Source organism: Lemur catta, chromosome 5, assembly GCF_020740605.2.
Source record: "Lemur catta isolate mLemCat1 chromosome 5, mLemCat1.pri, whole genome shotgun sequence".
NCBI lineage: Eukaryota > Metazoa > Chordata > Mammalia > Primates > Lemuridae > Lemur > Lemur catta.
This window is the reverse complement of record NC_059132.1, coordinates 45,033,610-45,049,993: the sequence shown is the minus strand read 5'-3', so window position 1 is coordinate 45,049,993 and position 16,384 is coordinate 45,033,610. Positions and strand designations below refer to the sequence as shown.

General features: G+C 41.8%; 1 protein-coding gene across 1 annotated transcript in view; it reads right to left on the bottom strand.

The window, feature by feature from the left end:
* Positions 1–208: 208 nt before the first annotated feature.
* The window catches only part of LOC123638218 (putative coiled-coil domain-containing protein 144C), a 46,227-nt gene continuing 30,051 nt past the window's right edge, over positions 209–16,384 (bottom strand). The window contains exons 8-12 of the mRNA XM_045551672.1: positions 15,480–15,694; positions 9,791–9,881; positions 4,519–4,556; positions 3,872–4,080; positions 209–483 (exon numbers count right to left, since the gene is read on the bottom strand). Of these exons, the coding sequence (XP_045407628.1) occupies positions 4,053–4,080; positions 4,519–4,556; positions 9,791–9,881; positions 15,480–15,694 (372 nt within the window). The 3' untranslated portion in view covers positions 209–483; positions 3,872–4,052. The remainder of the gene's footprint in view (positions 484–3,871; positions 4,081–4,518; positions 4,557–9,790; positions 9,882–15,479; positions 15,695–16,384) is intronic.

The following is a 16,384-nucleotide window of genomic DNA, read 5'->3' as shown; positions in this document are numbered from 1 at the left end:
TTTTGACTCCTTTGGGTAAACACCAAGGAGCAGGGCAGCTGCGGCATCATGCTGCTCTTTTATACACAGCCCACGCCCTCTCCCAACCCCCGCTGAGAACTATGGAAAGGCACAGAATGTGTCTTGCCTGCCTCTGTCTCCAAGACTTACACCTGAGGTCCTCAATAAATATCTATTGAAATGAAAAATTCAACTAGACAGTCACATCTCAAATTTTCCAGAACACTTTAAATTTCATTTTATTTTATTCTTTGCAACAAAGGTGATTTAATGTAAACACAACCAGATGAAGACTGCAAATGCTGTGTAAGGCTTTCCGTAGTTAAACATTTCACAAACTGGTTTGTTAAAGAAGCCCTTTGAGAGATGTTGATTCCTGCTTTGGGATTCCCAGGATGCAGTCGCTGGAGGGACGGTGAAAGGCACCTAGAGCTGGCAGCAGGCCTCGGTCAAGTCCTTTCCCACACGGGCCCTTGGTGTCCCCTGTGAAACAAACACAGGGGTTGGACTGGCTCCAACCTCACCTCCAAGTTCCTTTACGTGAGGCTGTTCCAGGAAGGCCCCTTAGATGAGCCCCCGTCTACCACGCTGGGAGAAGACAAGGGCTAAGAAGGCAGCTGTGTGGGGAGAAGGTCTCCACCAGCGACGGTGCCACTCGCAGGGTGGGGCCCCAGGCCCTGGCAACAGGACGGAAGAGGCTAGGAGCACCCTCGCCCCTTCCACTGCAGATGACCCCTTGTACCTTTTATTTTTGCAATCTGTTCATTTTAACATATTGACCATAAGAATATTCACGGAGCACTTACCAGGAGCCCTAGGCTCAGTGCTCTTAACGGACTGATTTAATTCTTATACAGCACAGTGATGGAGGGATTATCATCGTCCACACTTCTAGATCCAGTGCACCCCACACATATTTAGTGAGTGCATACCATACGCCAAGGCTCTGGCTTAGGGCTTCAGTAGTGAATAAAAGGGGCAGAGTCCCTGGCCTCGCACAGTAAGCCATCGAGATAAGTGAGCAGAAGGTGAAAGTGTTACTGAAGAAACAGAAGGGGAGCAGGGAGGGCGTGGAGAGTGGTGGGGCAGAGTGGGGCTGACTTCCATGTGAGACACGGTAGCCAGGGTGGGCCTTGCTGAGAAGGTGAGGTCTCAGCAAAGACTGGGAGGAGGAGGGAGAGAAAGTTAGCTGAGTGGGTTTCTGGGGAAAGAGTCTTCCAGGCAAAAGGATCAGCCACAGTGAAGGCCCAGAGGGGGCTGTGTCTGGCACAGAGGAGTGGGGGAGTGGCGGAATGGGGACCGATGATGGAGGGCCTGGTGGGCCGCTTAAGAACTTGGGCTTTTCTTAGCCACAAATGGGGGGCCAGGCAGGGTTTGAGCAGAGTGACACCATCGCCCTGACTTCTCTGTCCAGAGGGGACTATGCAGAGGGATGGAAGAGCAGACACGCAGAGGCCCTTTGCATGCAGGCTGCCAGAGTCAGCCAGCAGAGACGGGACCAGGACGGTGGCTGGGACCTGCTGGTAGCAGTGGAGGGGTGACAAGGGGTGGGATTCGGGGTCTGCTTGAATGGTAGAGCCACCATGATTCCCTGAGGAAACTGGCACTGACTGTAAAGGCCTAGGACAGAAGCCCTTCCCTAAGCCCTGTCCTTGGGCAGCTCTGTGGGTGGCCCTTGGGAAATGGGGGTTCCAGGTCGGCTGCGTTTCCAGGTAGGCTGGTGATGCTGGGCCGTCCAGAGGTGGAAAGCACCCCACTCAGCTCCCCGTCTCCGGACTGCATGGGCCTGAATCTCAGTTCCACTTAGCCTTACCATCAAAGGCACAAGGGTGGTAACTTCCTACTGCACTCCCGGGAAGGTGACTTCCCAGTCACCTGGCCCAGCATTCCAGTTAAAGAGGAAGCAGGCAGAACCGGAAGTGCATTCGTGCCCAAGCACCCCCATACCCAGCCAGGAACTGGGGCCTGTGTCGGGGTACAGGCACAGAGCAGAGAAGGGGGCTCCTCTTAGCGCCGCTGAAGTAACGTCAGCCTACCCACCGAGCTAGCTGGTGTCGGCCATGCAGTCGCAAGGCCAGCCTTTCCTGGACACAGCACTGGCGCTGCACTCCGAGATCTGGGTAACGGAGTCCTGGTCCGCAGTCCTGAGCTACGTGAGGATGAGCACATCAGGAACCCGGCCAGGCCTCTGCTGCATCATTTTTAAAATGGAGACAAAGGGGTCTATCCAAGAGAGCTGAAAGGGAGCGCACATGTGAAAACCACTTTATAAACTAGAAAATGCCGCACAGAGGTCAGGCGAATGCTCACAGCCTACGCCCTGGGGTGAGGGCATCAGACACAGTAAGGATGCCATGCTGGCCAGGTGGGGAAGTGACTCATTCTAGCCAAGGGGGACAGATAGAGGCCTCAAAGACAAAAAGGGGTCTTGAAGAATGGGAGGGATTAGCTCAAATAGAGAAGAAAGGTATTCCAGGTAGAGGGAGTGTCATGGGTAAAGGCACAGTCTACAGCTGCAGGGAGGCTACCAGGAGCTATGGAAGAGTTTTGAGCAGGGGAGTGGCACAATCTGATTTGTTTAGAGGTCACCCTGGCTACTGAGGAGAGTCGGAGTGGAATTGCTAGGGCCCAGCTGAGCAACACTGAGGCTTGGGCCAGCTGCACTCTCAGGGGAGAGGGGAGCCTGCCCAGGTCCCTGCAGTCAGGCTCTGTGTGGGGAAAGGCAGGTGGAAGTGAGAAGCTGGGGAGGGGGCAGCCCAGGCCAGGCTGCTGCTTGTCATGCGGCCTGGATTTCCAGCTATTGACACAGACTCTGACAAGGAAAGCAAAGGCCAAGAGAGGCAGAGACAAAGGGGCTGGTTAAATCCTTCTTCCAGGGGGGTTGTTCAGCCCTGCCCTGGGAAGGCTGGCTGGAAAACCTGGACCACAGCCCTTTCCTCCAGAGCTGTAGGCCCAGTTAGAGGTGGGGCTTTGAAAATGGCTGAGGAGTTTCTGCACCCGCACCCCACCCCAGCTGACCCAGCTCCCAAACCCATAATGTTTTACTCCTCCCTTTACAACCAGCGTCACTTATAGGACCACGATTTGAGACTCAGTTTTTCATTTTCTAGAAGGAGGCAATGATAGTACCCACTTCATCAGGTTTGTTATAGGTCAGGTTCCCTAAAGAACACACTCTGAGAAGGAGCTGAGTCGCCAGATAAAATATAGGACATCCAGTTAAATTTCGTGGGGGCTTGGTTCTTCCCGTGTGTCTTGCCTCATTCCCGAGTTAGAAGTTCCAAGCCTGCAGCTGATGAGGCTGGAGAGAGCCTTCTCATCACTGGCTGCAGGAGGACCCTCGCATGCCAGCTGTGCAGGGCAGCCTGGTCCGGGCTCCCAGCCTCTCTGTGTTTGGGCTCCACAGGGACAGAGGCTGCAGGCAGGTGGCCAAGGGCCGCCCCCATGTTTGGCCCTTGCTGGCTCTGGATGAGCAAGACCCTCACCCTCTCACTGCTCTACACACACATCTGTGTCCCACTGAAAACTCACCCACCCTGCATGCTCCTTTTTCAAGGACTCCAAGGGCCCTCTGATTAACACTGACTTTTCTGGTAGCTGGGCCACAGAGCACAAACCATTTTCTGTGTTCTCTGGAATGTCCTGGCTGGGCACCTTTGTTCCCATCTGAAATTCTCTCTTCCTCTGGACTTAGCTATACCCAGGGCCACCCTCTACAGGCAGATTCCCTGTCACCTCCACCCTTCTAGCCACTACTACTGCCCACACGACTCTATTTAGCTCTTAAGGCCCATGTACAGCTTGAAATTGGAGGGAGGGAGTCTGGCCTTTGCATGTCCCAAATGCAAGGGCTTCTCTTAGATTTCCGTACCTCCACAGGCATCCTGCATAGAGTATGCTTTCTGTAAACGCTCTCCAGGTATGCAGTCAGGTGCCATTTTATTCTCATTGTACCGATGTGGAAAGTGAAACCCCAAGATCCTGCAGATCCTCAGGCCTCCTGATGCCAGGCTACGCTGCCATGTAGTACCGATGAGTGGTCTCCTCTCTCCTCACCGTAGTGGCATCCTTCGTAGGAGTCTGAAATGGGAGTGGGGTGAGGGCAGGGGTCTTAGAGAAGCAAGCTCCTAGCTTTCCTCCTCAGGGAGCAAAAGCACCTTGTCAGGTGGCAAAACAAAGAAATGACCCAAGGAAGACCTTGGTTCAGGCCGTGGAAGAAGGAATGGGTTTTGTTACAAGTATTTTGTCATCTTGGCCCACTGGAACTTCTGTCCATCCTTTGGACTGAGCTCAAGCTCTACCCTTTCAGGAAGTCCTTCAAGGACAGCCCTTCTGACAATTGTCTTCTCCTCTACTTCATGCTTATACACACTGACTTCTTGTGGCTTGTAGTCTCAGAAATGCTATGAACTCTGCTGTGGTTGCAGACAGGTCTCTCTCTGCCTCTACCACCCCCACCCCCCCTAGGGTTTAACTTTGAATTGCCCCTTCCCAGTCCTTCCTTCCCCCAACACTTACCCCAGGGGTCCTTGGGCAGTAGGTATGTCCAAAGTTATCTGAGGATGAGATAAAGAATGGGAACTCCAGAGGGTGAAGGGACCACCCAATGACCTCAGGAGGACCTTCCTGAAAGCTCAGAGGACAGGAGTGGGGTGTCCCCACCTGGGCTTAGCCACAAATATATAGAATACAGTTTGGACTACTTCCTGATTTACTTCCCCTTAGGGCTGGGACATGAGACCTTTCTAGCCTTTACAGGTACTCAGAAAATGTTTGAGGAGTTGAATCACCCAGATGGTTCTACATTATCATCATGGCCACCATAGCTAACAGTTATTGGTCACTTACTATATACTCGGGATGAAGACAGCCAGGTTACTGTCAGGAAAGAGAGATACAAATACAGTTGACCCTTGAACAACACGGTTTGCACTGTATGGGTTCACTTTTATGCAGGTACTTCCCGATAAATATAATGCAATATTTTTGGAGGTTCACTACAACTGGAAAAATCTTGCAGATGAACCACACAGCATAGAGATAATCAACAAAATTAAGAAAAAGGTATGTCATGAATGCACAAAATATATGTATTATAGGTATTAGTCTATTTTATCATTTACTATCATAAAATATACACAATCTATTATAAAAAGTATACATTTCTCCAAATTGGGGCACACAGGCTACATGGTGCCATTTGCAGTGGACAGAAATGCAAAGAAATGTAAAGATGCAATATTAAATCATAACTGCATAAAATTAACTACCGCATATATTCTACTACTGTAATAATTTTGAAGCCACCTCCTGTTGCTATTGCAGGAAGCTGAAATGTTTCAAATATCCACTTAAAATGCCACGTGACACTAATCATCTCCAACTGAGCACTCTGTCTTTCCAGAAAAAGTCATCTCTCATGGTTCTCACGCATTTTTCACCATTGTTATTGCAATACCACAAACTTTGACTAACACCATGGGACCTATATGAAATTCCATTATGATGCTGTAAGTGCTCCCAAGAAGCAGAAAAAAAGTCATGACACTACAAGAAAGAGTTGAGTTGCTTGATAAGTATCACAGATTGTGGTGTGGAGCTGTGGCTGTCCCCCATTTCAGACAGACATTCACCTTGTAAACAGAAGATGTACACTGATATCAACAAATACAGTACATTAGTATACGTATATTTCCTCTTCCTTATGATTTTTGTAATATTTTCTCTCTCACTTACTTTAGTATAAAAATATAGTCTATGGTATGCAGAACATACAAAACATATGTTAATTGACTGTTTATGTTATCGGTAAGACTTCTAGTCATTACATCTTTGGGGAGTCCAAAGTTATATGCAGAGTTTCAACTGCACAGGGGTTCAGTGTCCCTAGCCCCCACGTTGTTCAAGGCTGAACTGTACTGAAAGGGAAAAGTAGAATGAACTCTTCAGAACTGGAATTGGAAATGTCAGTAAGAACTCAGAGTTTTCAATACATTTTGATACAGAAATACAGACTAATGTAAGCATGCACGTGTATTTGTGCATACACATGTGCTCCCTGCTTTGCTCACGGAGGAAGCTTGTGAGCAAGGATGACCCCAATAGCCCAAAGCACACCGGCCACAACGCGTGTCCAGATCATGGTTTCCAAATATCATTCTCCCTTAAAAGGAATCAGGGCTTCTAAAAACATGGCTGATTCCAGGGATAGGGCAGAGAAAATACAACATAAGCTTGGAACATTGTTTTCTGCCAGAAGGTACGGAAGTACTCGAAGAGTAATGGGGAGAGACCAAAAAGACATGAAGTCAGCTGGAAATGGCTACCACTGACCAAATCTGGGGGCATTTGCCTACCAAAATTGTAAGATTTCCCTTCACCCCTCTTTGTCGGTTTTATTTATTAATGCATAATATGAGGAATGAAAGAATGAGAAAATAATCATTTGGCAACAATCATCATAATAATTTACTCAGGCAGGAATCAGCAATGAATGAAATGTTCAATCTAGGGCATGAAATTCTGAGCAGCAGCCAGATATTTACAGAGCCTCCAAGTACCTTCACGCAAGAGCTTTCTGAAATGCAAAGGGCAAATAGCAACTTTGCCACAGACAACCCCAGCACATCCTTCTTCACTAAATAATCAGAGTCAACACTGGCCAGTCATGACACCCAGTGACAACATCTTCTTCCAGATATGCTGCATTGAGAGGAACTCGGCATCACTTCTGTGACATTCCTGCCTGAATGCAGCATAACCTGAATCAAATCATGAGGCACCTTCACAGGAACCCAAACTGAGAGAAAACCTACACAATAACTGACCTGTGCTCTGCAAAAATGTAAATGCCATGAAAATCAAAGACAGACCCAGGTACTGTCCCAGATTAAAAAACTCAAAAGACCTGACAAATGGACACAACACATCATGGATTGTGACAATCCCTCATCTTGAATTTTCTTTGGCTATAAAGGATATTGAGATAATTGGAAAAATCTGAATAAGGTCTTATTAACTAAAAAAATATACAATGAGGTTTATATACTTAGAAAAAGGAGAGCTTTATATCTCATGAAGTATTTTCAACCTGCAGCGGTCATTCTGACAGGCTGGGAAACACGGCTGTCGCCTCAAGCCAAGAACACATGTTTCAAGGGATGGACAAAAGAAACAGGATTTGTACTGAGCTGGATGGCTAAATATACATATTTAACAAGCTATTAGAAGAGTCATGAATAGTAATGAGAAGACCTGTGCATGTAATTGTGCTTTACACCTGCCATCCCATGATGGCTGGGGACTCAGTTTTAAGGTTTTTCTGGAGTCCCCTTGGCGAGAGGCATCTGTTCAGTTAGCAGGAGCCTTAGGATTTTATTTTTAGTTCCCAGTCTGTAGATGAGATGTTAATATTGAACCAATTTTAATTTCTAGATTTCAACAATTATGATAAAGCTCTATAAGATCATATAAGAAGATAATTCCTTACTACAGGAGATACACAGTGACATAGTCACAAAAAAAGACAAATCAGGTCTCCAACTTACAAAGAGTTCAGAAAAAAGTGTATATTATATATTTCTATAGGTAGAAAGAAAAGAGAAGGCAGAGAAAGGATAAAGCCAATGTAGTCAAACGTTAACATTTGAGGGACGGTATCCAACCAAGAATTCTTTGTACTATTGCTATAATTTTTCTGTATGTCTGAATTTTACAAAACAGAATACTTATACAATGAAAAATACATTTTAAATATCAACAAATTGTAAGCCATGGAATAAAATCAACCATGAATCCATTTTGAAAAAAGTAAATGATTCAATTGAAGGTTTCATGAGGAACAGAGATATTTACATATCTCAAATTACCAAGCCCACAAAATCCTAATTAATTACAAGGTGAAAAAGTAACTTTACAGATGAGAGACTGGCAGATACCACTGTTACTGATCAATGCTAACACCGCCAGTAATAGGACAAGCCAGATTATAGGTCACATGACAGGATGCAACGAGAACCTCACAGGATCACTTCTGTGATACTCTTGTCCAAAATGTTATGGTCTAAACCTAATCATAATGAAAGCTCAGAAAACCCAATGGAGGGACACTCTACATTACTGGACTTTACTCTTCAAAAGATTAGAGGTAGTGAAGGTCAAGAAAAGACTGAGGAGCTGCTCCAGACTGAAAGAATCTAAGAGACAGGACAACTAAATGCAATCCATGGATCTGAATGGGATTCTATGGTTACCAAGGGCATTATAGACAATTAATAAAACTTGGAAAGAATCAGACCATTTAATAATTGCATGTATTCATGTTAACTTTCTGATTACCAAGACTGTATTGCAGCTACGTGGAAGGTCCTGACTTGTAGGAATACCCACTAAAGTAATCAGGGGTGATGGCACAATGCCACCAATTAATGCTCAAATAGTTCAAAAACAAAAAGCTCTCTGTACTAAAACTTGGAACTTTTCTATAATTTTAAGAATATTTCAAGAAGTTAATAAAAAATAAACAAATAAACAGATATAGTAAGAAACCTTAGGCAAATTTTATTTTTCCATGAGGAATAAGTCATATAAATCAGTGCTTAAAATTAAAATTCTGCCAGTTCAGTGGTACTGTAACAACTGTTATAAATGCAAACATTGACAGTGACCACAGTCCCAGTATGTCGATATGATGTCTGTCTAAGCATACAGTGATGTCTGTCACTATATATAGTGATAAAAACTGGAAAACAGAAATTAGCCATCAATGTCTGCCACTAATGTATTCTTGAAAACTTGCTTGTTTGGCTGATTAAGCAGCAGACACTTGGGCAGCCTGCATATGCTCAATGATACTGGTTTTCATTTGTGAGGTCTCCTTGAAAGTCTCCCAGTACAATATAATTTCTCCTTAACATCAGTACACATCTTCAGGATGCTTTTCAAATTAGATCTTCATGCAGATCTGACTCATCAGAAAATCCTAGAGCAGCAGCTCTATAGGATCTAGATTCCAATTCAGCAGCATGTGAAAAGAAAAAGAAAGAATTACATTCTTTCCCTAAAGATTTCATACTAAGTGTAAGTCACTAAAAATAAGTTGAGAACTTTATCAGGGTTAATAAGAATGAAAAATATGTATGTATGACTACAAGACAAAATGACTATTAAATATTATTTGCCCACAGTAGCACACTGAATTAACTGTGATTGTGGTTAAGTGTCAGAGCTCTGGTTTTCCCATTCTTCATTCACTTATTCCACAACCTTGCTGAGAAACAGGCAATTTCCACACAGAGTCACAGATACCACGACACGTATAAAACTGGACACTATTGGAACACACACAAGGGCCATCTGTCCAAGTTTTGTGTCAATACTGTAGACTTTATGTGGAGATGAATGTAGGTTGAAACCTGAAGGACAAGGACAAAGTGTGCCAGACAGAAGGAAGTGGCAAATGCAACCAGCTGGAGCTGAGGAAGGACTTACTTCTAAGTCCTTCTTAGGACTTCTAAGTCCTTGTGCACTTACTTCTAAGTAGTCTAGTTTGGTGAGATGCTAGAGCAAAGGGGGAGAGGAGGGCAAGTGGCAAGAGAAAAGGCTGAATACCTTGAAAGGGAGCAAACTGATTGGGGAGTTTTTATCCCATGCCAAGGAATATGCAACTTTTTCTGAGGGCAAAAGTAAACCAATAACATAGGAAATGACTGATTTAAAATGTCACCTGTCAAGTGATTGCTTATGAACTGAAATGGTTGTCCCATTTTGGCCTTAAATCACTGCCATAAACCTGAGAAGTTGAGGAGGGTTTGGTTATTCTGTGAACAGTTTCAGCCTGCCTCTGGACACTTCCACAGGGATGCAGGAATGAAGTGTGGAGTCTGAAAAAAAGCCATACAGAGATGTCATGAGATGTTCTTAAGGCTATGGAACATGACGAATTCATGAGGCATAAGTATGCTCTTCAGTACAAATGTTTATGTTTTCACATCTTTTACTAGATGTGTCTAAGAAAAAATACTAAATGTAGTATCTATTAACCAAACAATGGAAAGGGATATCATTTGCTATATAGAGTTATATTTTCTTCTAACTCCTGCTGCATCTGAAATAAGTCTAATATTATTTAGAATGTTTAAGTAAATAAGAGACATTATCATGGGAATCATATCTCACTTACAAACTTTGGCTTTTAATATATGTCCAGACTAGACTTAACTTGAGGCTTGCTTCAACACAAAAATAATCCCATAAATGAAATACAAATTCCTACTTATTTTACATTTACGTAATAGAAAATATATATGTATAATGCTATTTAATCTCATAAACATACAATTATTATGGCTCTATTCTTGGATATCCATCATTCCAAAGGGTGATGTTTTCTCTTAATTGTACAAACGTTGGATGATTCAAGTCATATTCTAAAATGAATATCTAATTCTTAGCAAAACCCTGCCTTTTATAAAAGGTTAATCCATTTTTCAGTGTAATGGATTTTTCCTTAAAATTGACTTTCCATTTTCCACTATTATAAATTTAAAATTTTAAGAAATGTTCTACGCTATTAACTTTTCACCGCAGAATCTTAAATACATCCATGAAGAAGGTGCTACTGTCACATTATGTGAAAATTCCATTGGCCAAGAGGAAGTAAAATTATTAAGCTATCTGTATTAGGACTAACATTTCTTTATTCATATGGCCACAAAGACTGCAGAAAATTTGCTTGAAAAATAGATAAGTAAGTATAGGTTAGAGCCAGTTTTCAAACTTAGTTTCTTTGATTCATGGCTCTCTAGAATTAGAAACAGGGAAAATAATATACAGCTCTTCCAACTGTAGCTGCGATTTCTTTCCAGAATTGGTACCAACTGATTGAAACATCTAATTATAGCTGTATTTATCTACTTAATTATGAAATGGGTGGGAATATCTCAAACTACATTGCAAGCATCCCCCTCTAGAGGGAGGGTTCTTACTGAAATCTTTTGTAGGAAAGGTATTTTCTCCCTGAATGCCCAGAACCGGGTCTGAAATAGTATACTGAATGTAATAAATACTTTCTGATGATAATGATAATATGATATCCAGTGCCTGTTCAAATTTTTGAAAACAGGTTTCCCAATATTTTGAGAGACCGTTTTCCATAACATTTCTGTGACAATAACATTACAGACAGCACTTATAAACTGAATAATGTGACCAGACTATTACTAGCCAGGTCTTGTAAAATAACTCAAAACCAGATAAAAGGAGAGGGACTTAACGAAAGAATCTTACATAAGCATTAATAAACACAATGTCAACTGCAGGTTTTTACATGAATGACTTTAATTAAGGAAATACTACTGTAACTATCTCTTCTGGGGTTAGAGACGGAAGCTCAGAGAACAAACGGACAGATCCCAAATGCTGGCAGGAGCCACTCTGGAGGGGCCTCCAGAGGCTGAAAAAGAGGGTCTGGAGTGTTGATGGCTCCACTTTTCTCCTGGCTGGTGGCAGGCCGGGCGAGGGGGGAGTGTTATCTACATACACAAGTGAACATTGGCCGACATTAAGGGACATTTTAAAAGTTCTTTGCATTTTATCCTTCCTTTTCCCTGAAATCACAGATTTTCTTCTTAGTTCCCTTAAAAGAAGTTCAGACTTATTGTCCTCAATGGAATGACAATACAGTGTCTGGCACAGATTATGGAAAACAAAAGGACAGAAAAATGTCTTGGGGACATTAATCCCTGTCCTATTCAGTTAGACAAGGGTTCCATCCGTGGCTTTTGAGGTGTGTAAAGCAATAGCTTAGGAGAAACTGAACACTGCCAGGTGAAATTTAAAAAAAAAATTCAGTTAAGCTTATGCATAATACTAATTCAAAAACCATGCTAGCTTCTTCTGGAGTAAAACACATATTTTTAATAAAAGTGCTTCTGCTTTCCCTGTGGCCTCTCTCTGTTTGTCCAGGTGGGGATTATGTCTCAGGTGGTAGAGGTGGGCTCAAGCCCAACATTAACAAGGCAGCACATCTACACCTTCATTTGTATCATTCCATTCTTAAAAGTATAAGGTGAGAAAATTACACGCAGGTGAACAATATGCCAGCACTTTTTTTGCTAATTGGAAGGATTCCCTCATAACTGGTGATTTTCAAACTATGTCCCACAGAAATCTGAGTTCCTACAGAGGACACTGCAGGGTGAAGGGATACGGAAGTCACAACTTCAGAGCCCCCAGCCCTCCTTTAACTAGACAGCTCTACTTCTATCTGCCCTATGTGAAACGGTTTCATGCAATTTCTCTAAAAAAATGACAAGTTATATTTCTTACATAATCTTTTAAAAATGTCTGAAATGCTGTGATTTAGTCAAAGTCCTTAATATTACATAAAAGGCAACAGGGGCTCAGAGAGATTGCAGCCTGCCTGAGCTTTGCTCTGCTCTGATTTCTTATGACATGAATTCAGGTAAAGAAAGAAGGTTGAGGCCTCATTTAACACAGGTCTATGTTACTTTTCTCCACATTAAGGAGATAATAAACACAGCATCAAAACTAAATGGCAGGGTACATGGACTGAAATGAATATTTTAATAACAATGATACACAATGAAAACTAGCTGTTATTTTTGATGGATTTTGGTTCAAACAACTGTTTGAACAAAATTTTTTTTGAAACAATTTTTTTTGAGAGAGGTCCTCGCTGTGTTGCCCAGTGGAGTGCTGCGGCTATTCTTAGGCACAATCATGCTGCCCTATGGCTTTGAACTCCTGGGTTCAAGTGATCCTCCTGCCTAGGCCACATGAGTAGCTGGGAGTACAGGCATGCACCGCTCTGCCTGGCTTTTAAAATTTTCTTCCTAATCAAAAATGGTCAAACATTAGACGAATATCTTCAACTTGGTTAAGTATAGTTCAACTGTTTTTTTCCTTAGCATTCTGCAATTGATACAGCTTTTCATTGTTGGATTCATCTTGAGATCCTCAGAAGTGGATTCTTAACATGAGTGAAATCACAGGGTTGGAGTGGAAGGTCCTTGTTACATCTTCATGAGAGCTGGGGACCATGTTGGCATTGTACAGCATTCTGAGGAGGAAGAGTATAAGGAAATCTGTTTGGTTGTAGTCACTGTTTAAAGACTCTTGATGTCATTGCCAGCTTAGTCATCAATCATTCGAGTGAATGCCATTTTCAAAATTTAAATAGTTCCTTGATTTATCTATTTTAAAACCGCTGCATGATTGCCCTGTAGTAGGTACAGTTTATAATAATTGGGATAAAAATGCTGTAAGATAGCAATTAAGGATATATTCTTATGTAGCAAAATGACAAACTTTTAAAAACAGAAATTTATCTTTTTTAATATTTGGGAGTGTTTATTTCATAAAACTTATTTATCTGAGCTTCCTTTAAATAATAAACATGCATATGTGGTTAAGTATCTGGATGCCAATCATTCACTTATGATTAATGTTGGAAAACTTGAGATGGTGCAGGAAATCTTTCAAAGCGTTATCAACCACAGCCAAGCTAAAGTCAGTTAGAAAGGAAGCAAAAGCACCTGTAAACATACTTTAAGTTATTAGTCCATAATATTCAATTTCTAAAATCTAACTTAAACACAGCTTCTAAGAAAATTTAAAATGTGCCAGTTTTGTTTATTGAATAACATTAACAAATGGGTATCTGTTGAAAATAAGAGCTGTAAGGACTTCCATAAAACTATAAAATTTATCTTTCCTCTCTTTATCAACAGATAATTATGACTCTTTACTTAACAAGCATAAATCAATTAAACAACTCAGTATTTCACCAAATTCAAAAGAAGTATTCTATCAGAAATCTGAAACCCAAAGGGAAAAGGTGACATAACTAACTGTGATCAAGTTGTTCTTCATGTCATTATTTGAAGTTCATGGGCATGAGGCAGGGACCATTAAGTTTTCATTTGGAATCAATTCTCTGTCAAGACCTAAACCGTTATTAAGAATGCCACCACGAGGTGGCGGTATGACTGGCCTCAAGGCCTGAGTGGTAAAAGCAGATCTGGCTGCTATTAGTCTACAAGGAGTTTGTTACTGAGCTCTGCTGGTCTCTCACTCATTCTGGGAGATTACAAAACACAAACGCTCACTATTTCATTTTTTCCTAAATGATTGTACTTTTTAAAAAGTTATCTTCAGAAAATGGAATTTCCCATTAAACAGTGTTGTAATTCTGAATATGTGTCAGAGAGCAAGTCTAGTGGATGTAGTTATAGTTTTAAAATTGCTCCGAACAAGTACACATATCCCTACGGGAATTTTGAAGACAACAAGTAACTCAAACAAAGTAAGGAGGGGAGGGAAATGGCTATCGATGATGTATGGCTTAACAGGTAATACTTGCTGCCTTCTGGAATAGCTCTCCTTGCAAGATTCTTGAAGATGCCATTAGAAATACTTGTATTTAAAGGGGAAGTGAGATGATGCATACATTTGTTTGACTATAACAGCCATTTCAATATGTATAAAGATATCAACACATCATGTTGTATTCCTTAAGTATAGATAATAAAAGACTAAAAACTAAAAAAAAAAAAAACTAGAAATATTTGTATTCAGTAAACCAATTTAGAGATTTAAGAAAAACATCCCTCAAAGACATTTTCAACATTTGCTTTCACCACCCTTGTGCATTTCACTCATCATGTGGGGAAAATCAAGCATTTGGCACTGAGGAATAATTCAGAGTACCAAGTCCAAGGGGAGCATGAGATAGTGGAGCTGGTGATCAAAAAGAACTAAGGCAGCTCCAAAGGCAGTGAGCTCCTCACACCATTACCGAGGCCTCAGAGGGGGGCCTGCCCTTTGTCATCCATACACCGGACCCTCAGACTGACCAAAGGATTATTTTTAACCACCTTGTGAATTATACTTTCTTTCTTCCCTATGTTAGCCATTCCCCATTTCACACACATGACTTTATCTAGAGTGGAAAAACTATAAAATATTGCTGGTCTCAAGGCACCCTCTACTGATAATTCCAAAGATCACCATCAAGGAAGGTTAATGTACCGAGTGCCTGAAGCTGCCAAGAGCAGCAGGAGGAGGAGGAGGACTTAACCCTTTCAGTTTACGTGGTCATCTCCCAAAAACATAGTTAAACTTATTAACATTTCTAATGAAAGGAATGGTGAAAAGCAATTATAGAACAGTTATCACTGTCTCAATTACACAGCTTCAAAAATACTTAGCTGAAAGGCTAACAGACTAGGTTAACTACATGAGAATAATAAGGGGTTTTAAAATCAGAAGAAAGTGAGAGCCAAAGAGTCCTGGATGAACATTTTAAAGGTAAGTTCATTTAACTGTATCATTTTCCAGAATTATAGTGTCTAGTTAGCTGTCACATCCCGCCAATCTCATGAACTTGTCCCACTAAAAATTATGCTTTCAAGTCAAATTAATGAGCTTACTTTCTATGATTTCATATTTTGACTTACGTTTCTGGTCCACATGCCAAGGATTTTTTAGCTTCTCCTTCTAACTTCATAGAGTAGCTTATCTTTTGCAATTCAACATTATTGAATTCTTGATACATTTTCATTTTGTGGAGTTTAGATTCGAGAAATTTAACTTTCAGTTCCATCTCACGCTTTACTGCAGCCACTTCTTTCTCTCTTAATTCTTGTCTCTTATCTCGTTGTGCTGCATAGGCCTGAAACAAATTTAAATGATGCAATATTGATCATTATAACCTGGACAATTATTATATATTTCTTTCCTTTGCTTCAGAGTCAGTGCTTCAGAGAGTATTTTATTCATTTTATTTTATTTTGTCTCCCTTGTAGAAACATGGTCTCCCTTTGTCACCTAGGCTGGAAGAGACAGCTCATGGCAGCCTCCAGCTCCTGGGCTCAGGTAGAGTACCTGAGTACCTGGCACTACAGGCACATACCAGGTAGTTTTATTATTTTTTGTAGAGACAGGGGTCTCACTATGTTGCCCAGGCTGGTCTCAAACTCCTGGCCTCCAGTGACCCTCCTGCCTCAGCCTCCCTAAGTGCTGGGATTACAGGCATGATTCACCACATCTGGCCTCAGAGAGCCAAAGAAGCTGAAGTTTAAAATATTTATCATCAATATCAACTAAATGGATTATTCTATATGGATTATTAAAAAATTCAGGGGGAGAGGGAAGTCGGCTGACTAGAGACTTCAGCTGCCAGAGCATCCCACAGGGAAAAAACTGTTTCAGATAAAGGAGAAGAAGGAAAAAACACAACTCAGATGTATTTCACAAGGAAAGGTGCCAGAGTCTGTCAGAGATTTCACAGGAAGTAGTTGCAGAAAAAAATAGGAAAACGATATCCACAGAGATCAACCCAGGGAAGCTCAGAGCCCAGTGG